This window comes from Ahaetulla prasina, chromosome 1 (assembly GCF_028640845.1).
Source record: "Ahaetulla prasina isolate Xishuangbanna chromosome 1, ASM2864084v1, whole genome shotgun sequence".
In the NCBI taxonomy this organism is placed as follows: Eukaryota; Metazoa; Chordata; class Lepidosauria; order Squamata; family Colubridae; genus Ahaetulla; species Ahaetulla prasina.
In genome coordinates, this window is record NC_080539.1 from 336,920,799 (window position 1) to 336,944,170 (window position 23,372).

Sequence of the window (23,372 nt, forward strand, 5' to 3'; positions counted from 1 at the left end):
GCCTCCCAAGATACACAAAGAAGGAACCCCACTCAGACCCATAGTCAGCTCCATAGGCTCACCTCTACAAAACCTAGCCAAATTTCGCCAGACAACTACAGCCCTATGCAGAATCCATCACCTCACACGTAAAAACTCATTCCAGTTCATAGAGATCATAAAGAAACAAAACTTACAGCCCAGCGACCTACTCGTGAGCTTTGATGTCATATCCTCTTCACCCAAGTGCCAATCAAAGAAGCCTTGACAGCTATCCAAAACAAATATAACCCCCCCAAGCACATCCTAGATCTGACCAACCACTGCCTATCCAACACATACTTCATCTACAATGGACAAAAATACAAACAAGTAGAAGGAGCACCCATGGGATCGCCCCTCTCACCTGTCATTGCCAATCTCTACATGGAACACTTTGAAACCCAAGCTCTAGAAAATCTGATCACAAACCCAAACTCTGGCTCAGATATGTAGACGACACCTTCATAATCTGGCCACACGGAAAGAAAAACTTGACAACTTCCTCACACACCTCAATAGCCTACACCCCAAAATACAGTTCACCATGGAAACAGAAGTTAATAACCAACTTCCCTTCCTGGATGTCTTAGTCTACAGAAAACCCAATGGCTCCCTAGGACACACCATCTACCAGAAGAAAACACACACAAACCGCTATCTGCACGCACTCTCACACCACCACCCAGCACAGATCAACTCCGTAGCCAAGACACTCATCTCAGAACAAAATGCTTAGCTGATGAACAACACCTAAAACCCGAACTGGACACTCTCACTAACGTACTAACATCCAATGGATTCCAAAACAAATAAGATTACCAAGCTAATCCAAAAGAACCCCCACTAAAATCCAAGACAGAGAACAAGAAAAGCACAGCCCTCCTCCCATATATAAAAGGCACCACAGACAGAATCAGCAAGATCCTCCACAAACACAACATCAAGACAGCATTCTGCACAAACAGAAAATATCCACCATCCTAAGAAACCCCAAAGACAAAATTGAGTTAGAAAATCAAGGGTATATGAAATCCCATGCACCGCCTGCCCCACCACATACATTGGACAAACCAACAGAAGAATAAGTGCACGCATTGAAGAACACAAGAACTCATTCAAAAGAGGAACCAACTTCTTCCTGGTCCAACACTTTAAAGTCACAGGACATGATATTGACTTTAAAAGACCAGAACTATCGCCAAAACTGAACACTTTAACAACAGAATAATCAGAGAAGCCATTGAGATAAACGCCCACACAGCATGAACAAACGAGATGACACCTCCGCCTACCAGCCATTTGGAAACCGCCCTTATTGACAAAGCGAGTCCCTAACACGAGGAATGACACCAGACCCACACTCACAAGGTCCACACAGGATGTCACCACCGCACATCCACCCAGAAAGCAGACCCAAACCCACACTGATCATGAAGCACGACCAAGGACCAGAAGCCAGACCGCAGCTGCAACATTAGCCATTTCAAACCCTCAATCCATTCATGCAGCAGACTGACACCCACTATGAAGATGTAGCACGACCACAAAGCCAAACAACAGCTATGCAGCTCACCAGCTCAAATCCCCTGCAGCACAGACTAGACTGAGCACAACCAAGCCCCCACCAACACAGGACACACCCCAGCCAATCAGAGCACAGAAAACCCCATCCAATCAGAGCACAGCCAAGCTCCCACCCAATCAGTTCAAACCCCACTAGCAGTTAAAAGGAAGAAACAGCTGCGATCACACATTGCTCCCAGAAGCACAAAGCTGAAGCCTGAAGATGACGAATGAGACTTCGTCGAACGTCGCCAAGACACTTCCAATTTTACGGAGAAAACCCGAACAACCAAAGACCTATATACAAACACCGTGAAAACCTCAGAAAACATATATATATATATATATATATATATATATATATATATATATATATATATATATATATATATATATATATATATATATATATATATACATATACATATACATATACATATATATATATATATATAGGAGAAGAAAAGAAAAACAATAGGACAGGAACGGTAGGCACGTTTGTGTGCTTATGCATGCCCCTTATGATCCTCTTAGGAATGGGGTGAGGTCAATAGTAGAAAGTTTTTGGTTAAAGCTTTTAGGATTATGAGAAGAGACCACAGAGTCAGGTAAAGTATTCCAAGTACTGATGATTCTGTTACAGAAGTCATATTTTCTGCAATCTAGATTAAAGCGGTTGACATTAAGTTTAAATCTATTGGTTGCTCTTGTATTATTGCAATTAAAGCTGAAGTAGTCTTTAACAGGAAGGACATTACAATAGATGATTCTATGAGTTAAACTTAGGTCTTGTCGAAGGCGATGGAATTCCAAGTTTTCTAAGCCTAGGATTTCAAGTCTGGTGAGATAAGGTATTTTGTTGTTTTCAGAGGAATGGAGAATTCTTCTTGTAAAATATTTCTGGACATGTTCAATTGTATTGATGTCACAGATGTGGTGAGGGTTCCAAACAGGCGAGCTGTATTCTAGAATTGGTCTAGCAAATGTTTTATATGCTCTGGTTAGTAGTGTAGTATTTTTGGAAAAGAAGCTACGCAAGATTAGGTTTACAACTCTTAGAACTTTTTTTGCTATGTAGTTGCAGTGGGCTTTGGCACTTAGATCATTTGACATGAAAACTCCAAGGTCTTTAACGGGATGGGGGTCATCTGTAAGGTAATGTCCATCAAGTATGTACTTAGTGTTTGGGTTCTTTTTTCCTATATGTAAGACTGAGCATTTGCTGGTTGAGATTTGAAGTTGCCAAGTTTTAGACCAGATGATCAAGGTTTTTTTAAATGATAGATGTATTGTCTGTGGTGTTAAATAGTTTGACATCATGAGCAAAGAGAACACAATTACTTGAGATATGGTCACAAAGATCATTAATGTATAGTATGAAGAGTGTTGGTCCAAGGATGCTGCCTTGAGGAACGCCACTCTTGACAGGAACAGGATTTGATAGAGCATTGCCAGTTTTGAGCGCTTGTTGTCTGTTGGACAGACAACAATATATAAAACATATATATATATATATATCTATATCTATATCTATATCTATATCTATATATATATATCTATATATATATATATATATATATATATATATATATATATATATATATATATATATATAACAATATATAAAAGATAGTTCCTCTTGCTGTCTTTCCTGATTTCCAGCTGTCTCCCTAACCAGAGGAAATGGTGGGAATCGGCTGCATATGCGTTTAAATATTTTTGGAGAGGGCTTATTTTCAGGGAGGGCTTATTTTTGGGGGGGGGGTATTTTAGCACATGCACTCAAAAGCCTGATTGGGCTTATGATCAGATGACTTATTTTCAGTGAAACAGGGTAACATTCTGAAGCATTACTACTTCAGATTATAAAATATATCACAGATCTTGTACTTGTCTTTGATTTACTATTTATTCTTATTGATTTATTTTTCAGTGAACAGAGTATATGCCAAGCCCGGGCATCAGTTATGGTTTATGACGATACCAGTAAGAAATGGGTGCCAATAAAGCCTGGACAACAGGGCTTCAGCCGAATCAACATCTATCACAACACGGCCAGCAACACATTTAGAGTAGTTGGAGTTAAACTTCAGGATCAACAAGTGAGTGTTTTTTCAGCCTTTTAACCATACAAGTTCTAAAATAGAATTCTAAGAACAGTGGTTAGTCTGTGTCTTAGAAAAAGGTATATTACTGTGTGTATGTACATATAAACTTTTTATTTTAAGAGTACATTCTTTCCTCTGTGGTTGAAATACATAATTTATGCTGAGCAAAGGACGCCTTATGCTGAAGTGGGCTGTTGCTCCATTTAACACAGAACTGTCTCAAGTGGTAACAAGAAGTTCTCCAGGGTTTCAGATAATTCCAGCATTACCATGAGATGCCAGATTTTATATGTAGGATACTGTATAAATAGCATGTTGTATGTTCCAAGCTTTATACTCTCCCCCATTTGTTTGAATTATTTATTTATACATATTGTTCTACTTCAAACCCCATGCCTTACAAGAAAACTCTCATTAGCATGATAATCTTCTATAGTCATCATTTGCTGTGAAAGTCCCTTTGAACCCTATGGCCTTAATGATTTTCAAAAGGCAAGCAAGTTGAAGCTCTCCATATCTTCAGAAACAAGATGTTTCTTATCATCTGGATTTGAATGAACAGCTTCATTCCTCAGTAGCCCTTCTTAAGATATGTTCACAGAACTAATTCTAGTCAATAAAGATGTTCTAATACAGGGGTGTCAAACTCAAGGCCCGGGGGGCCAGATCCAGGCCATGGGGTGCTTAGACCTGGCCTATAGGCCTGCCCTGGAAACAATGAAGGACTGGCCCGCTGTGCCTCTGCCAGAGAAAACAGAGCTTGTGGGCCTCCCTGAGCTCCATTGTCGCTGGCAAAGGGCTGCAGGAGGCAGTCGCAGCCAAAAATGGAGCCTTGATGAGTGATGTTGAGCTGGCCACGCCCACCTTGACCATGCCCCCTCTTCCCCCCCAACACACCACAAGGTCAAACACCAATCCTGATGCGGCCCTCAATGAAATTGAGTTTGACACCCCTGATCTAATAAATGCCACATATGTACCGTGTTTCCCCCAAAATAAGACCCTGTCTTACATTTTTATGAACCTCAAAATAAGCACTTGGCCTTATTTTTGGGGAGATCTTGTTATTTTGGGCGCATGGATCAAGATGGGGCTCCTCTTGCTCTTACCTGATTTCCAGCTCTGTCTCCCTAACCCTAACCAGAGGAAATGGCGGGGACTGGCTGCGCATGTGTTTAAATATTTTCAGGGAGGGCTTATTTTCAGGGATGTGCTCAAAAGCCCAAATGGCCTTATTATCAGGGGATGTCTTATTTTCAGGGAAACATGGTAGGAATTAAAAAGTTAAAAGCTCAAATTGACTGGAAGCCTATTGGTTTATCAGTAGATTAACTTCAATAATGTGGAAACTACCAAAGTGGCTTTTTCTTTTTTGCAGAAATAAATTGGGCTACTTCAGTTTCAATTTCTGAGTCATTCAAAGTCAGCTCCATTTTAAAGTATTGAAGTAATCTAAACACGGGATGGGAAAAAATCAAAGATATATGGGCTTTTTGTTTCCGAAAGGACTGTGTTTGGCTCATCAGTCAAATTGGAAGGTCCCCTAGCCAGTCTTTACCTGATGGTCAAGTAGGAACCAGTGCCTCTTTGAATTTTTGCAGGCAGTCTACAAGAATATCATAATTGATGGCATAAAATGCTGCTTAAATGTACAATAGGACCAGGAGGTATACAGTCCATCTTGACATAGATGATTCCACCAGAGTAACCAATGTTGTTTCTCTTCCATGTCAAGGCCTGCATAATGATTGAAATGTATCTAGATGATCCATGTCTTTTAGGATTTTCTGTAGATGAAGCCCTGTCATCTTCTCTAAGAAAAAGAAGATTGGAGATTGGGCAGAAGTTCTGTAATATACTGGATAGAAGTATGCCTCCTTTACAGTAGATGGTTTCTCTCTTTCCATCAGAGTGATATCTCTTACCTTCCAGATCCAGCTGAAGGCATTCTACTTAGGAAGCCAGGATTGGCACAAATCCAATCGTGCTGCAGAGGATTGTTTTCACTTTCTTGATCTCTACAAGCTCAAAGGGATCCCAGATAATCTTGTTAGACATTACCCTCGTCACCTCATAAGATTCTGTCCAATTAGTGTCTATTTTCAATGAATGTGAATCATTTTATCTCAAAGAATCCCATAAAGTTATTGTGGGGGTCAACAGAGAGGTCATCTTCTTTACCCAGGGCTACTATGTGATGTGAGTCTGGAGACATAGGAAAAGCAGTGAAGAAAACACATTTCACTCCTTTTATGCCACTAAATACTCCTAAACGATGGGCACTCGCTGATTGCCTTCTGCCAACATTACTATATATCTCTCTTTAGCTGCTTCATTTCTTGAAGCTTTGCAGAAAGTGAGGCCTTCAATCTGCAACTTGGGAAACCCTGCTTGTATTCAGTCATGTTTAATGTCTTTGTTGAATCCCAGAAAACAGTTTCTTGAAGGCTGGAAAAATTCCTAGGTGCCCTCAGGAAATGTCTTGGATTTATTAGGTGCCTGGGGCAGTGGGGCAGGCCATTTTAACCATCTCATTGCCCTCAGAGGTCAGGCAAGATGATAATATGCATAATTGATTGGACTGTAGCAGAAGGGTTGATGGCAGCGCCCCCTACTTTCAGATCACATTGGTGCTACACCCTTGCAGAATGTACTTTATTTCCAAATTGTATCTGATTTAGGCATTTGGATCTGAAGAGGAAGCATACCTAGACTGAAAAGAGCAAAATTTATGATGGGGGGGGGGGACTTAGGGGTCTGAACTGGAAGGGCAGGGCAAAACAAGGAGTTGTATAGACTCTGGAGTCTCACTATTGGTGATTCTGGCAGAACGGTTGAGATAAACCCTACCTCAGTTATCAATATTTGTTTTATGTGTAGGGGGCCCAAGCTATAATCCCTAGGATCTGCAGTTAAAAGGATCAGATAACAGGTGTTAAGAAAGATTTCTTCATATTTGGGCTCCCAAGAGAACAGATAATACTGGGCTAAATGAAAAGATAGAACAATCTCATTCAAGACATTTTCTTGTCTTCTGCCTTTCTGGAAATATATATTTTTTGGGGGGGATCGAAATTTATTTCAAAAATAAAATAAAGAGAAAAACAAGGTATATAAATGTGACTATACAATAATGTTAAGAATAATACATGGGTTTATGTGTATTTTTTTCCTGCTAATTAGAATTAGGGGCTGATAATTCATTATTATCGTAGTAGGTTGTTATGCTGCCTTCTAGGCTATTTCCCCTTCTGATGCAGCTAATACTAACCCATTCATAAAACTAGATAATAAAAGTATGCACTATTATAGTAGTAAAAGAACAATCATATGAAAATAATGGCATCAGGTTAAAGCATATGTTCTTAGTGTCTGCTCATTTTTTATATTTCAATTTCAGGTAGTGATTAATTATTCAATTGTAAAAGGATTGAAGTACAATCAGGCAACGCCAACATTCCATCAGTGGCGTGACGCACGGCAGGTTTATGGACTGAACTTTGCTAGTAAAGAAGAGGCAACCACATTTTCAAATGCAATGCTATTTGCCCTAAATATCATGAACTCACAGCAAGATGGAGGTAAGACAAATAATTATGATTATCAGGTCCATTATCACCACCTCTGTTAGCAAATTATAGCCAATTGTACAGTAGTACAAATATTAGAGTCTGAATACATGATTCATTCAGACTGCAATATCTGCCTCTTTTTGAAAGCAAATGAAGGCAAAACCTTGGTGTTTTTAAAATATGCATTTTTTTGTTTTAAGGCTTGTGTTAAATTGTAAGAGAACACTATTGCTAGCAATAGCACATGCTGCTTGCTGTCTCTGCCCCATGGGGAGGAATATGGATGCTCATAAAACAAATGTAATCTAGGCACATTTCATAGCTGAAATTTTACTGTTTCCATTATTATGAAGAAATGTGATATCTTTCTTTTTCTCGTTTTAATCCACTTGTGCGAGATCTATGTGAGACATGAATTTGCCATGTGATGTTTAGCTTTGTCTTATCAACCCCATTAGAATAGAATAGAATAGAATTTTATTGGCCAAGTGTGATTGGACACACAAGGAATTTGTCTTGGTGCATATGCTCTCAGTGTACATAAAAGAAAAGATACGTTCATCAAGGTACGACATTTACAACACAATTGATGGTCAATATATCAATATAAATCATAAGGATTGCCAGCAACAAGTTATAGTCATACAGTCATAAGTGGAAAGAGATTGGTGATGGGAACTATGAAACGATTAATAGTAGTGCAGATTCAGTAAATAGTCTGACAGTGTTGATGGAATTATTTGTTTAGCAGAGTGATGGCCTTCGGGAAAAAACTGTTCTTGTGTCTAGTTGTTCTGGTGTGCAGTGCTCTATAGCGTCGTTTTGAGGATAGGGTAATCAACCCCATTAGGTAGACCAGACTATGAAATTAATTCCACAGGTTGTATAAAACTACTTTTATTAAGATTGCCTGTAACAATAGAATCTTGTGCTGCAGATTGTCCTATAACTCTTTTTCCTTATAATTTAATAAATCAGGAGGCGGTTTGTCTGAGTCACATCTGTTCTGGAATTAAAAAGAATAATTTGACCCCTTTTACTAGGCTAAAACTTCTACATATCCCCAAGAAGGTTATCTTCTTCACTCTTTATAGGTCCTTATCCTAAAATAAATGTGAACATAATATTTGATTGACCAAGATGTTTACTTGCTGCTTTTCATATGCATACAAGATTTCTCTTCCTGTGGCATGTAGAATAATAGTTAAGTTAGAATAATGCTTAGCAATTTTTTTCTATTTTTTCTCCCAAAATCTAGATACACTTGCTTCTAGACACATTTTAAGCAAATGCTTGAAATATGAACAAAAAAAAATGTAAAAAATAAGAGTGTATAAAGCTTTCCAATTTATTTTGTTATCACTAAATCAGTGTGATTGAATCTTCTCAAAGATGAAAAAATGTCCATTTGTATTTCTTAAACTCAGATTATTATTTAACAGGTCAGTGTTTGAGGGCAGGAATTTTATAGACTAGAGTAGAGTAGAGTAAAGTAGAGTAGAGTAGAGTAGAGTAGAGTAGAGTAGAGTAGAGTAGAGTAGAGTAGAGTAGAATAGAATAGAATAGAATAGAATAGAATAGAATAGAATTTTTTATTGGCCAAGTGTGATTGGACACACAAGGAATTTGTCTTGGTGCATATGCTCTCAGTGTACATAAAAGATACCTTCATCAAGAATTCTAAGGTATAACACTTAATGATAGTCATAGGGTACAATTAAGCAATCAGGAAACAGTCAATAATTGTACATTATTGTGATCATTCTTGAGAAAGAAGTAAGGATGTCAAATTGATGGCATTAGTTAGTTAGACTACTTCTGATGTCCTATTTTTAACATTTGCTTTCTTCATAAACCAGGCTCAGTACTTTACGTTGAGGTGTTTGTGAGGTTTACATAGATCATCTTGAGTGTTTGGCAGAAAGCTGCTTATTACACTCAGATACCCACCTGTATAACTACCATGAATAAATTAATTTGGCAGCATACAAATGTAACTGATTGATTTATTGATCTACTCAGTGGTGTAGGATGAAAAAAGGAGAAATTAACACTATATTTGCTCTCACCAGGTTCCATTTGTTTTAGCTGCAGCAGAATATTTTTGAAGCAGTGTGTTGTTTGGGAGATCATTGAGAAACTGGGGATAGTGCTGGCCATTTTTTTTAACAATTAGAATTATCTTTATCAGTTTTGGCGTTTTTTTTGTTTAGATTACCTAAGAAAATATACTCAGTCTTTCATAAATAAGTGTCTTGAACTATTAAATCAAATAGTTATGCTAATTTAATCAATCCATCCCAGCATTTCTCTGCCGGACAGTTCCATTGAATTTCTTATTAGTCTATACTAGAAGAAGAAACACAAAGTCCATAGTAAAGCCTTTGGCAAAGACTTAATTTAATTAAAAAAAATGTATTAAAAAAAGTCATTTGGAGGGCATGAAAATCCTGAACTTTTTTCCTTGCTTGTCAGTTCTATCATGTGACAGCATAGCTGCTAAAATAAAAGCTAAGCACAAGCTTTGTGACATCAAATGTCTCATCAATAAAGATGAGTCCTCTTTATAGAAAGATGGCATTGGTATTGCAGCTTTAACATAAACTAAGTTTTTTTCTACTGTACTGACATGCTTTCCCAAACTATAAATACAGGTAGTCCTCAACTTATAGCAGTTCATTTAGTGACCATTCAAAGTTACACTGTCACTGAAAAAGTGAGTTATGACCGTTTTTCACACTTACAACTGTTGCAGCATTCCTATATCAGGAAGATTCACAATTGGCGAATCCGCCTGATTTGCCAATTGCGCCCTTTCCTGGACCAGGACTCGTTATGCACAGTCACTCATGCCCTCGTCACTTCCCGCCTGGATTACTACAATGCTCTCTACATGGGGCTCCCCTTGAAGAGCATCCGGAGGCTCCAACTGGTACAGAATGCGGCCGCGCGGGGGATTGAGGGAGCTCCTTGTAGCTCCCATGTAACACCTCTCCTGCGCGGGCTGCATTGGTTGCCAGTGATCTTCCAGGTGCGCTTCAAGGTGTTAGTTATCACCTTTAAAGCGCTCCATGGCATCGGACGGGGATATTTACGGGACTGCCTGCTGCTGCCAGTTACCTCCCATTGTCCAGTGCGTCCAGTGCACTCTCACAGGGAGGGCCTCCTTAGGGTGCCGTCAGCCAACCAATGTCGGCTGGCAACCCCCAGGGGAAGAGCGTTCTCTGTGGGGGCCCCGGCTCTGTGGAATGAGCTGCCGGTGGGACTCCGTCTTCTCCCTGATCTTAGGACCTTTAAATGCGAGCTCAAGACTTTCTTTTTTCACCAAGCGGGGCTGGCCTGATTGATTGATTTTAATATTTGGGGTTTTTTAGCGGGTTTCTTAACAGGGGTTTTTATCTTTTATATTTTACCTAATAGTTTTAACCATACAGCAGTCTAATTAGATTTTTAACTTTGTTATGATATTTTAAATGGTTTTGGATTATTGTCGTTTTACTTGCTGTACACCGCCCTGAGTCTTCGGAGAAGGGCGGTATAAAAATGTGAATAAATAAATAAATAAATAAATATAGTCAAGTGATCAAAATTGAGACACTTGACAACTGACTCTTACTTACGATGGTTGCAGTATCCTAGGGCAGGGATCTGCAAATAGAATAGAATAGAAAAGACTGCCCTAGGGTCATGCGATCACCTTTTGTGACCTTCTGACAAGCAAAGTCAATGGGGAAGCCAGAGTCAATTAACAGGCATGTTACTAACTTAACAACTGCAGTGATTCACTTAACAATTATGTCAAGAAAGGTTGTAAAACAAAATCACTTAACAACTGTTTCACTTGGCAATAGAAATGTTGGGCTCAATTGTCCTAGTAAGTTGAGGATCACCTGTATAGATCCTTTATAGCTGGATTTAGATTACTTTTTCCTGTTGCATCATAGTTTTTATGTAATTATGATGTATTGGCACATTAAAGTTTATCACATGAAGAGTTGCAGTATAATTCCAAGCCTGGTTGTAAGCAGGCTTCAAAATTTAAAATAGCAGTATGTGAAAAATACAATACGTAATTGCTGTACTAAGGGATGGTTTATTTGGGGGCAACCTACAGGAAATTTTCTTTTAATATGAACATCACTGGGTGTTCTTTTACTTTAAAAAAAGCTTTAGTGAAGAGATTTTTGTGCCCCCTATTTGAGCAGTATCACTTTGCTAATTATTTCAAACTGATGCTACCAAATATTGATTCCAAGCATTTTGTTTTATTTAGAAAAGGTATAAATGATATATGATATATGATATCCACAGGAAGGTGACAAGTCCTGTTATGAGAGTTTCAATGAATTTGTCTTCCATGGAGGAGCAAGGAGCAAATTGGAAGTAATTTTAAAAAGAAGTGAAAAATGGGGACTGGAAGAAGAAAATAAGCAGAGTAAAAAAAAAAGATAGGAAAGAGAAACACAAGCAGCAGGAGGAAAAATAAATAAAATTGGAAAATGAAAATGGACAACAGAAAGCACTTTTAATTTTTTTTTTAAAAAAAACCCTCCCATCATTTAAAGACAGAATCTTGTTTCATCTCAGGTTTCAGTGACATTGACAGATTTTAACCAGTTCTCCTTCTTTTCATATACAGAAGCAACTTACATTTTAACAATTTTATTCCCTCTTATGGCAAAGTACTGTAAGTACAGATACTTCGATTTGGAGTAGAATGCTGGCAGAGATAGGGTTTGATTCTCTCCCCCCCCCCCCGTGGTCCAAAACAGATTCATCGCCCCTTTACATTTTTAATTTATACTGCTAAATAAGATTTAAAACAACTTGGTAACTGCATTTCTGTTAAAGAAACCGAGTGCTCATGCCAACATATTTACATGTCTGAAAATGAAAACTTATATCATAGTCATGTTTACAAAATGTAGCAAGATCTTGTGAAGCAAATAGTAACACAACTGGAGATTACAGTATTTTATTTCATATAAACACCCACAGAACAAAACGCAATATAAACTCTCTGACATTTTTAAAAACATAGTTTGATTAGGATGTGCCAACATAAAATTAAATGAAGTTCATGATTTCTTAAATATTTCAGATCACTATAACTGTTAAATCTTTTTTTTTTTACAAAACAAACCATACATTTCTTTTTCAACATTTGCTGCTTTTGACTAGTTGTATGAGATCATTTTCTGTCATTGTCTTTTTTTCCAAAGTTAGTTTTAGAGAAAGTAAACAAATGTCAAATTAGCAAAGGACCAATACGATGGACCATTAGGTCTTTTTCTGCTCTGAATTTTCTGTTTTTAAAATAATAAATATGGCAATAATCTATATATTATAACTACTCCTAATAATATGAGTATGTTTCCTAGCAACAAAACCATTAAGAAACTTGCAATAAAAAGAGGCAACATTGAAAACATTGGTTTTTGGTTTTGAGAATCATTACAGTGATGAACAAGTGATTGAAACTTTATTTTCTCAGAAACTTGTAAAAGTGATCTTTTCCATGCATTTAAATGGGATGAAAGAATCTTTCTAAAATAATAAACACCCTTACTAAAATTATCATAAATTAAATAGAGTATTTTTGATGCAATTTAATATATAATATAATATAACAACAGAGTTGGAAGGGACCTTGGAGGCCTTCTAGTCCAACCCCCTGCCCAGGCAGGAAACCCTACACCATCTCAGTCAGATGGCTATCCAACATTTTCTTAAAAATTTCCAGTGTTGGAGCATTCACAACTTCTGCAGGCAAGTCGTTCCACTTATTAATTGTTCTAACTGTCAGGAAATTTCTCCTTAGTTCTAAGTTGCTTCTTTCCTTGATCAGTTTCCACCCATTGCTTCTTGTTCTACCCTCAGGTGCTTTGGAGAACAGCCTGACTCCCTCTTCTTTGTGGCAACCCCTGAGATATTGGAACACTGCTATCATGTCTCCCCTAGTCCTTCTTTTTATTAAACTAGACATACCCAGTTCCTGCAACCATTCTTCATATGTTTTAGCCTCCAGTCCCCTAATCATCTTTGTTGCTCTTCTCTGCACTCTTTCTAGAGTCTCAACATCTTTTTTACATCGTGGCGACCAAAACTGGATGCAATATTCCAAATTTATTTCATTTCATTTTGTCTTTTTTTTTCTTTCATTGGGTAACGTAAGAAATTGCACTGGAATAAAATGAAAAGAAAGTTTTAGTAGATTATCTTCTTAAACAATCAAGAATTCCATGAGTAAAGTTTTAAAAAGTGCATGAACGCTAAGGAAAAAATGATTAATGTTTCTCTTTAAGATTGTGTACAGTATATTGTGTCAAGCAACAATTCTTGCTTGTAAAGATTTGTTCATGGCTTAGTCTGTAGTGTAACTTCAGACAGTGGTTTATTTAGTGAGCTATAGTTGAACAAACAATATAGGAATGCAGCCTAGATTGCAACTAACTTGAATGGTGTTGAATAATCCATCTTGTTTGTTTGACTACAAATGTATAACCCTAAACATACATACATAAAGATAATCCCAGTGAATCCAGTGACTTATTTCTAAGTAGGCATGTATAAGCCTTTATGAAATGAGTAATTCATATAAAAAGTGCAGCCCTCTATAGAGCTATACATAAGCATGTCATACTGAATTTAGTAGGTTATTCTGAGCTTTGCGCATATACAATTGCAATCTAAATGTACCTAACTGTACTTAGAAATTTTTTTAGTCTACATGGTAGCTCTTGCAATAATTTATGGTATGGTGTTTTATAAAAGGATCTCAAATAGCATGAGATGTTTAATATGCAAACATAAACCATGCTGGTTTATGCTATAATTGTTCAATTTCGGTTTTCAGATTTTGATATTTTATGATATTCTGCCTGCTGGGAAGGAAAGTGGGAGGGGGAGAGAAGGTGGAATAGGGAGGAAGGAAGTCTTCCCTGACTGACGGAGCATCTCTTGTCTCTCATCTCAACCTCCTTGACCCACATCATTCTCCATGTGCCTTTTCAAACCTACACAGCTCCTCTTGCAATCCCGCACACCTTCTCTGACCCATGCTTCCCCCATGTGCCTGTTCTGATCTGCTCAACATCTCTTGAAAATACCTATGCACCTTTCATGACCCACACCGCCACCATGTGTGTCATTCCTAAACTGCACAGTACCTCTTTTGCACTCCCTAGCAACCCCAGGCACCGTTCCTGATCCATGCCATCCCCTATGTGCCCTTCCCAGCCAGCATAGCATGTCTCATAACCCCTCATGAACCCCACACATTCTTCTTGATCTGCACTGACCCCCATCCACTCTTGAAACTTTCTGATGATTTTTCCACTGGCTTTCTTGCTGCAAGCTTCTCATAAGCAAAATAAATGGGGAAGCAGGGGGAAGAGGGGAGGGAGTGAGAGAGGGAGGGAAGGAAGGAAGGAAGGAAGGAAGGAAGGAAGGAAGGAAGGAAGGAAGGAAGGAAAAAAAATTCAGATACTCCCTACCAGTTTCCCATGAAGAAAGTCAGTTGCAAAGATGATAAAAAATTAGAAGTCATATCTGCTCTCACTGCTTTTTTGTCCACCCATGGACTCTGTGTTTCTCTGATTAGGTAAGAAAATACTCCTGAAAGGATGAAGCAGTGAATCTGTTGTCTAGTTATTATTTGATGCAGTCCCTAAACAGAAGTCAAGAAGTTAACGTCCATAATTTGCATTTAGTATGTCCCATAAAGTCCAACAGATTAGCAGCTTGGCAGGTTAGAAAAGTCTATATTGATGCAAACACGGACTGAGAGCAAGGGGGAAGAATATGGCCCTCTTGAAAGGCAACCAGATGCCCTCTGGTTAAACATCCTGCAGTGGCTTGACATTCTCCATAGTTGTTCCTTCAACCTCCCTGCTTTGATCTGCTCTGTAATCAGAGAAACAAACACTTTCATTACTCCACCTGCTGTGCTACAATATCTCAACAACTATTATTCTTGGTTCTGCTTCAGGCAAAATGACCCCTATTTCTCTACAAAGGCATACTATACAGTACTATTTATAGTGAAGACTATGAGATCTGGGCTACAGAAATGGAGATCACTAGGAGATCACTTTACTGTGCCCAGTTTGGTTCTGCATAAACAAACAGTGGTAGAAGTGCTGGTGCACTGCCTAGAAGCTGTCAGGACCTGGATTGGGAGGAACAGACCCAGATGGAATCCCTCAAAGGCTGAGTGATTTGGGTCTGTGGGCTAAACAATGGCAAAGTAGCATGATCTTTAGCTCTGAACGAGTTGTACTCTCCTGCTTAGAGGTGGTTTTGTCATTCAGGCATTCTCACAGCACCTTTTCAAGGAGCAGTTGTTGGGTATGACCAAGGGGGAATTTACACAGATGCGTCTGGCTTCATTTTAATTTCACATACTTGATTTAGGTGCTGCCTACTCCAAAATGATTCTGAGTGGCTTGAAAACCTTGTGTGTTGTTCCTGGCTCAACCAGTCCTGCTCACAGATTCTCATGCAACTAATCATCTCCCTGTTGGAATTAGTAATCCTCGACATACGACCACAATTGAGCCCAAAATTCCCATTGCTAAACAAGGCAGTTGTTAAGCGAGTTGTGCCTCATTTTATGACCTTTTTGCCAAAGTTGTTAAACGAATCATGCAGTGGTTAAGAGGATCTGGCTTCCCCCATTGACTTTACTTGTGGGAAGCCAGCTGGGAAGGTTACAAATGGTGATCACATCACCTCAGGATAATACAGCTATTATAAATACATACCAGTTGCCAAGCACCTAAATTCTAAATTCGCATGGCCATGGGGATGATATAAGGGTTGTAAGTGTGAAAAATGGTCATCAGTCACTTTTTTAGCACCATTTTGAACAGTCACTTAATGAATGGTTGTAAGTTGAGAACTGCCTATAATACTGTACATGAGGTTGCCCCTGAAAAGCGCTTGGAAGTTACAGTTGGTAACTCTGAGGTGGTGTTTTCCATTATACCTGGGTGATCCCATTGCTTTAACATCAACCTAGGTAAAGAAATTAAAAAAAATTCTTCTAATACCAGACCTTGTATGGAGAAGAAGATTGTCTCCCGAATATCTTGTGGTAAGAGCCAGAGCCCTGGTATTTCTGTTTAAAAATGTAGCAGGAAAAGAATTGCTGTTGTTTATATACATAAAGATTTACCAGCAGCCACTTTGAAAGCACATTTTAAAACACATAACAGCTCTTGGGAAAGTTTCTTTATATTTTCCTGCTTTCACAAAAATCAATGTCAGCCGGGAGGAGTGGAAGATATGTGGATCAAAGATACAAATAGGAAATAGATAGATGTTGAATCAGAAAAATAAAGAAAATCAATATTTCTTTCTTCATTTTAGATCAGAGGTGTCCAACCTTAGCAATTTTAAGACCTGTGGACCATGGCCGCCTGGGGAATTCTGGGAGTTGAAATCCACAGGTGCTAAAATTGGACACATTGGCTTTGGAATTTTTGTTTCTCCTACAAGAATGTGTTAGATTAAACAACTGTGTTCTCGTTAAAAACTCTTATATTCTCTCTTCTTGCTTGGTGCACTTGGAACTCCTTTGCAACTCTCCTTTCTGATGTTTCTCCTCATCTAGCTGTGCTCGCAGGAGCTCAGAACTGATACTGCTCTTTGCTCCTGGTTCCTGTCATTGTGAGGACAGTATAGAGCTGCTGAGACTAATTTTGCTTCCAAACATCCATTTCCAACTCATAGATGTTAGAGGAAGTGTGTTAATTTGCTCTGTAGCATCATGGATGGGCAGACACAGCTAAGCATTTAAGTAATTCACCAAAAGAGATTTCTTCAAATCTACTCTCAAAGGAGGCCTTGATTCATCAACCCTAATTCACAATTTGAAACATCTCTCTTTCTCCTCTTGTTTCTTTTAATATACTCTATTCTTAGAATGCAAATTTAAATCAGTTTAAATAATTTCTAATTCCTACTGATACAAGAAACTGATAGGAGGGGAATGATCTTTTCTGAATTTAAGAACGGTGCAGTATTCATACTTCGCATACAGAAGATCCAATTCATTTCCCAATTGTAAAAAGATCAGGTAGCAATAACATGAATTTAATATAGTCTGGATTTATAAGTGTATATTTCAAAAATACAGTGGATTTTGAAATGGATATTAGAAATACCTTAGAATTTAGAGACAACAATCATTTCATATTCAATTCATATACAATTCCAATTTTATTTTCTCTCTTTAAGAATTATTTGAGGGAGGGAGGGAGAGAGAGAGCGCGAGAGAGAGAGAAAAACCTTCTAATATCCTAAAAATCAGAACAGTTTATCCCAGGGGTAGTCAACCTTTTTATACCTATCCACCCACTTTTGTATCTCTGTTAGTAGTAAAATTTTCTAACCACCCACCGGTTCCACAGTAATGGTGATTTATAAAGTAGGGAAGTAACTTTACTTTATAAAATTTATAATTTGACAAAACTCCTACCCCCCACCATGAAAGCTAGAACGCCCAATAGTGGGCAGTAGGGACCAGGTTGACTACCACTGGTTTATCCCATTAGCTCAAGTAGAGCACAGAGTTTGCATGAAGGGAATTCAGATTTCAGAGCTGCCACCCTATTTTTATTCCTATTATTTAAATCTCCCAAGATATTTTTGCTGTCTTAAGTTCAGTCTCCAATTAAAAGAGAGCAGAATAAAGAAAGACTTCTGCCTTGGTGAATGATGTCAGTGAGAACACACTATATGAAGCAGTGATACCAGCTGGGTTTAAATCACCACACAATAACCAATCTTTCTTTCCTTCTTAGTTTCTACTTTATGAATTAGAAATTTTATGAAAAAATAATCTCATTTTTAATCCCATTTTTATTAATATTATAAGTAACTCAAAGCAGTGAACATATATAATACTTCTTTCTTTTGTTATTTTGTTATTTATTACAGTCTTGTGATATGGGTTGGACTGAGAGAATGACTGACCCAAAGTCACCCAGCCAGCTTTCATGCCTAAAGCAGGACTCGAACTCACAATCTCCTATGTCAGCACCTTAACCCAAGGGTGTCAAACTCGCGGCCCACTGGCCAGATGCGTCACACGCTGGCCATGCCCACCCCCAGTTTAACGAAGGGGGGGAAAGTCATGATGTGTCACGTGACAATGACATGACGACGTGAGTTTGACACCCCTGCCTTAACTACTACATCAAATAATGTAGTGTGATGTAATGTGATATATTCATAACGTAAATATATTGAGCAATGAATTAATAGCAGACATCTGTCTTTTATTTGCAGTTCAGTTGGATGTGTTCTAAGTTACATCTTTCTCTTACCCTGTGGAAAGTTCTTTTATGGGAAATTATTAATCAGGAATTTAGTTTCCTTTAGCAGAATAGAGTTTATTCTCAGTAGTGTCTAGATTTTAAAACTCTACCTCAGCTTCTTAGCTAATTCTATTGACCTGGTTTTAACATAAATACTTTGATAATCAATATATCGCTGCCTAAGAAGAAATAATTAACAACAATGATATTTTGTTTGTTTTTTTTCAATTTAGAGAGGGAAAACTTAAGCACATGCACCCTGAAGCAATGAGAACTGACAATTTAGGTTCCCGGAATCCTGGAAAGGCAAGACTTGATGCATTATTCAACCACTAATGTCTTGATCTAACAATTCATAATAATTTCTAAATCTGTCTTCTCAACTGATTTGGGGTGAAACAACCACAAGTTTTTATGCTGATCTGTTTCTGTTAAATACCAGGTTCACCTTCCATTAAGAAAACAATAACATCTGTCAGGTTTGGGTCAAGATTTCTTGCACCGCATGGGTTTAACCTATATCATTTGAGTATCTATTCACACTACACATTTCACTCTCAGTCTATCTTGAGAGAAAGTTAATCCTAAATAGAGATTATTGCCCATCCACCATATTAATTATCTACAGATTAACAGAGTTGGAAGGATAGGTCATCTAGTCCAACCCCCTGCCCAAGTAGACCCTATACCATTTCTGACAGATGGCAGTCCAGTCTCTTCTTGAAAGCTTCCAGTGATGAAGCTCCCACAACTTCTGAAGGCAAGCTGTTCCATTGGTTGATTGGTCTCACTGTCAGAACATTCTCCTTATTTCAGGTTGAACATCTCCTTGTTCAGTTTCCATCCATTATTCCTTGTCTGGTGTTCAGGTGCTTTGGGGAATAGCTTGACCCCTTCCTCTCTGTGGCAGCCCCTCAACTATTGAAACACTGCTATCATGTCTCCCCTGGTCCTTTTCTTCACTAGACTAGCCACGCCCAGTTCCTGCAATCATTCATCATAAATTTTATCCTCTAGTCCCCTAATCATCTTGGTTGCTCTTCTCTGCACTCTTTCAAGAGTCTCAACATCTTTTTTACAGTGTGGTGACCAAAACTGGATGCAGTACTCTAGGTGTCGTCTTACTTACTTACTTGCTTGCTTGCTTACTTACTTATTTGCTATCTGACAGAGAAACAAAATAAGAAAGTGTCTCAGTTGTTTGATAAACTCCTAAATGACTTCTGCCCTGTGTCTGTCATACTCCATGGTGCATAGAAGATGTTTAAGGATGGAACTTGGTAAGAAGGATTCTCACAGCAGAAAAAGTTAGAGAAGAGACACATGGCAGCAGCCTTCGAGTCTTGTAAATTACACGGCCACAGGTTCAAATAGTGGGAAGGCACAGGCCCAGTATATAGTACATACAATATATACAGTAGTTCAGATTCCATGTTAAATGAAAAATGTTTTTTGTATATAGGGCTTCCTAATTTGCATGTGTAGAAATATTGTAATTGTGTACCTATTTGTATCTATGTCTTTCTGATTCTCTGTAGTATTGCTACTTAACTTCTTAAGAATCTCAGAGTGAAGAGAGCTTAATCTGAAACTTAGTATGAAGCTTGGCAGGTGATATAAATGCCAATGGCATGGGTATAGGTAAATATAGGTAAATAATTATGGATAATATATAGGCATGTTATAAGGGCTGGTTATATACTTGGACAGAAAAGAGACCAGGTATTTTGCCTTTGACTGCATCTCCACAGAATTGAACAATAAGAGTTTTTAACATTGTTGGCAAGATTGCAGGGATCTTGGAACTTCCAGCAGGCATTGGGATATCAACAAAGTCTGCTATGAACAGTTTGAGAAGCTTAAATTAATGCCATTCTTTGTCCCTTGGATAACGTTCTTATATCTCTTTACTCCATTGTCTTCCTCTCTATCCTGGCTTATTAAGATATTCAAAGAGACCTGGTTATAAAGCACTGAATGTAAGAGAACAAATTGAAGCTAAATCTGGATAACACAGAATTGTCAATTTTGCGTTATTGACTTTTTCAATTGACTTTTTGAAAATATGCCTGGACTGAATAAGGCTGTGTTTCTCTTCAGATTTGGGGAGCTGTTTTTAATGCTGAATAGACAAATTACAATAGGGAAAAGGAGCATTTTCAGCATTGATTGATTAAAAAAATTGTATTCTTTGCTAGAAGTAAGAAACCTGGCATTGATTGGGCATATTCAAATTATTTTCTTGATGCATTATTGCAGTTCAATGTTCATAAAAAAAATGATACGTCTTAGAACAAGGGTCCCCAACCTTTTGGACCTCAGGGACCACCAAGTCCATAATTTTAAATCCTGGAGACCACTAATACGAATCCAGCGGGCTGCTTGCTGAAAAGCCTGGACTCCCAGTGACGGGATGGGGTCCTTCAGGCACTGTCCCTCCTCTCTCTTTCTCCCCCCTCCCCTCTCTCTCCCGCTCATTCTCTCTTCCCCCCTCTCTCTTTCTCTCTCTTCCACTCATTCTGTCATCTCTCTTTCTCCCCCCTTCTCTCTTTCTTTCTTTCTCTCTCTCCCTTTCTCTTTCTCTCTGTTTCTCCCTCTCTCCCCCCATCTTTCTCTCTCTCCCCCCTCTCTTTCTCTCTCATTCGCTTTCTTTCTCCCCCTTTCTTTCTCTCTACCGATGGAGAAGGTACGCAACTTGGGCGTGCTCCTGGATGGTCGGTTGTCCTTTGAAGACCATTTAGCAACCATCTCCAGGAGAGCATTTTATCAGGTTCGCCTGATCCGCCAGTTGCGTCCCTTCCTGGACCGGGATGCCTTATGCACAGTCACTCATGCTCTCGTTACCTCTCACCTGGACTACTGCAATGCTCTCTACATGGGGCTCCCCTTGAAGAGCACCCGGAGACTTCAGCTAGTTCAGAATGCAGCTGCGCGGGTTATTGAGGGAGCGTCTCGGAGCTCCCACATAACACCTATCCTGCGCAGACTGCACTGGCTACCTGTTGTTTTCCGGGTGCGCTTCAAGGTATTGGTTACCACCTTTAAAGCGCTCCATGGCTTAGGACTGGGCTATCTACGGGACCGCCTACTGCCGGCTTCTATCTCCCATCGTCCGGTACGCTCCCCCAGAGAGGGACTCCTCAGGGTGCCGTCAGCCAAACAGTGTCGACTGGCGGCCCCCAGGGGGAGGGCCTTCTCTGTGGGAGCTCCGACCCTGTGGAACGAACTTCCCCTCGGACTTCGACAATTACCTGACCTTAGGACCTTTCGTCGCGAACTTAAAACTTATTTATTTCGTATGGCTGGACTAGCCTGATTTTTATTTTTATTGGATGGGTTTTTAAAATTTTGTTATTTTACGGGAGTCGTTTTTAACATTTTGGGCATTTGAATTAGTTTTTTAAGGGATGTTTTTAATTACTGTGTGTATTTATATTTTATCTGCCTGTTCACCGCCCTGAGTCCTTCGGGAGAAGGGCGGTATACAAATTAAAGTATTATTATTATTATTATTATTATTATCTCTCTCCAACTCTTTCTCTCTCATTATCTCTTTCTCTCTCTCTCTTTCTCCCCCTGTCTCTTCCCCTCTCTTTCTCTCCCCCCTTTTCTCTCTCTCGCCCTCACTCTTTCTCATGGGCCAGCCAGTGTCTTGGGGCTGAGAGGAAGTCAATTGTCCCCCCGAAAGACTGAGGTGCAGGAGCACCAATAAGGAATGGAAGAAACTTGCAGCTTTGTAGCGCAGCCCTCGCCGGCTGGAATGAGGTAATGGTGCAAGGGGGGGCAGTGCAGGCAGGCCGAAGCAACAGGTGACGGGAACTCTGGGCTGTTTCTTCTCCCTGCTGTAGCTTCCTGTCGGCTGAATCCACCAGTGATTGTCCCCAACCCTCGCCCTCCCTTCCCAGTCACTCCTCCCCTGGCAAGGGAAAGGGAGCGGGAAAATGGAGATTTGCTCCATATTCCGGAATGTGAGCGAAGCTTCCTCTCTTGCTGGATCTTTCTCTCTCTCCCACTCTTTCTCATGGGCCAGCTGGTGTCTTGGGGCTGAGAGGAAGTCAAGTGTCTCCCTGAGAGACTGAGGTGCAAGAGCACCAACAAGGGATGGAAGAAATAGTTCCCACTGCAGGAAGAGGTGCAGAGCAATGGGGTTGTTGTTTTTCTGCTGCGGTGGTGCTTCGGGAGGGCAGGTTGACATATTCATTATAGTTGTCACCTGCAGACAACTGCCTGCCATCCCGAAGCACCACCACGGCGAACAAAACAACCCCATTGCTCCATGCCTCTTCCTGCAGCCAAATGTGCCCAGCCATGTGTGCCCTTTCCTCAAATGGGCTGTGCATGGGGCACTTGGAGAGAGAATGAGCAAGAGAGCTCTCCAACCTCTGTTTTTGTGCATGCGTGTGTGTGAGTGAAGCCGAGCCACCCAAACTTCTGGCAGAGCTTCTGACTTCTGAGCAGCCCTGAATCAGCCAGCTCCACCTGACCCTGAGTCTTGCCATTCTCCTCACCCCCCCCCCCACCCTCAAGCAGCAGCATTTCTTCTCTGCTTCTCTCTGGATGCTGGTGCAGGCACCATGGATGCAACTTCAGATAACAGGAAGCTACAGCAGGAGGAAGAAACAGCCAGGGTTCCCGCCACCCATTGCTTCGGCCTGCCTACACTGCCACTCCTCCTTGCACCATTATCTCATTCCAGGCAGCGAGGGCTGTGCTGCAGTTACAAATTACCCGAACCTCCCTCAGCAGTGGAGATTTACAGCCCCACCATCAGCTGCCTGGCCAGT

General features: G+C 39.6%; 1 protein-coding gene across 11 annotated transcripts in view; it reads left to right on the plus strand.

The window, feature by feature from the left end:
• EVL (Enah/Vasp-like) overlaps positions 1-23,372 on the plus strand; it is a 174,838-nt gene that overhangs the window by 96,659 nt on the left and 54,807 nt on the right. For 9 of the 11 annotated variants that reach the window (XM_058162691.1, XM_058162688.1, XM_058162687.1 and 6 more), the window contains 2 exons: positions 3,518-3,686; positions 7,093-7,273. In XM_058162691.1, coding sequence (XP_058018674.1) covers positions 3,518-3,686; positions 7,093-7,273 — 350 coding nt within the window. Of the gene's footprint in view, positions 1-3,517; positions 3,687-7,092; positions 7,274-23,372 lie in introns of those variants that run through there. The other 2 variants (XM_058162696.1, XM_058162698.1) reach the window with 1 other exon arrangement.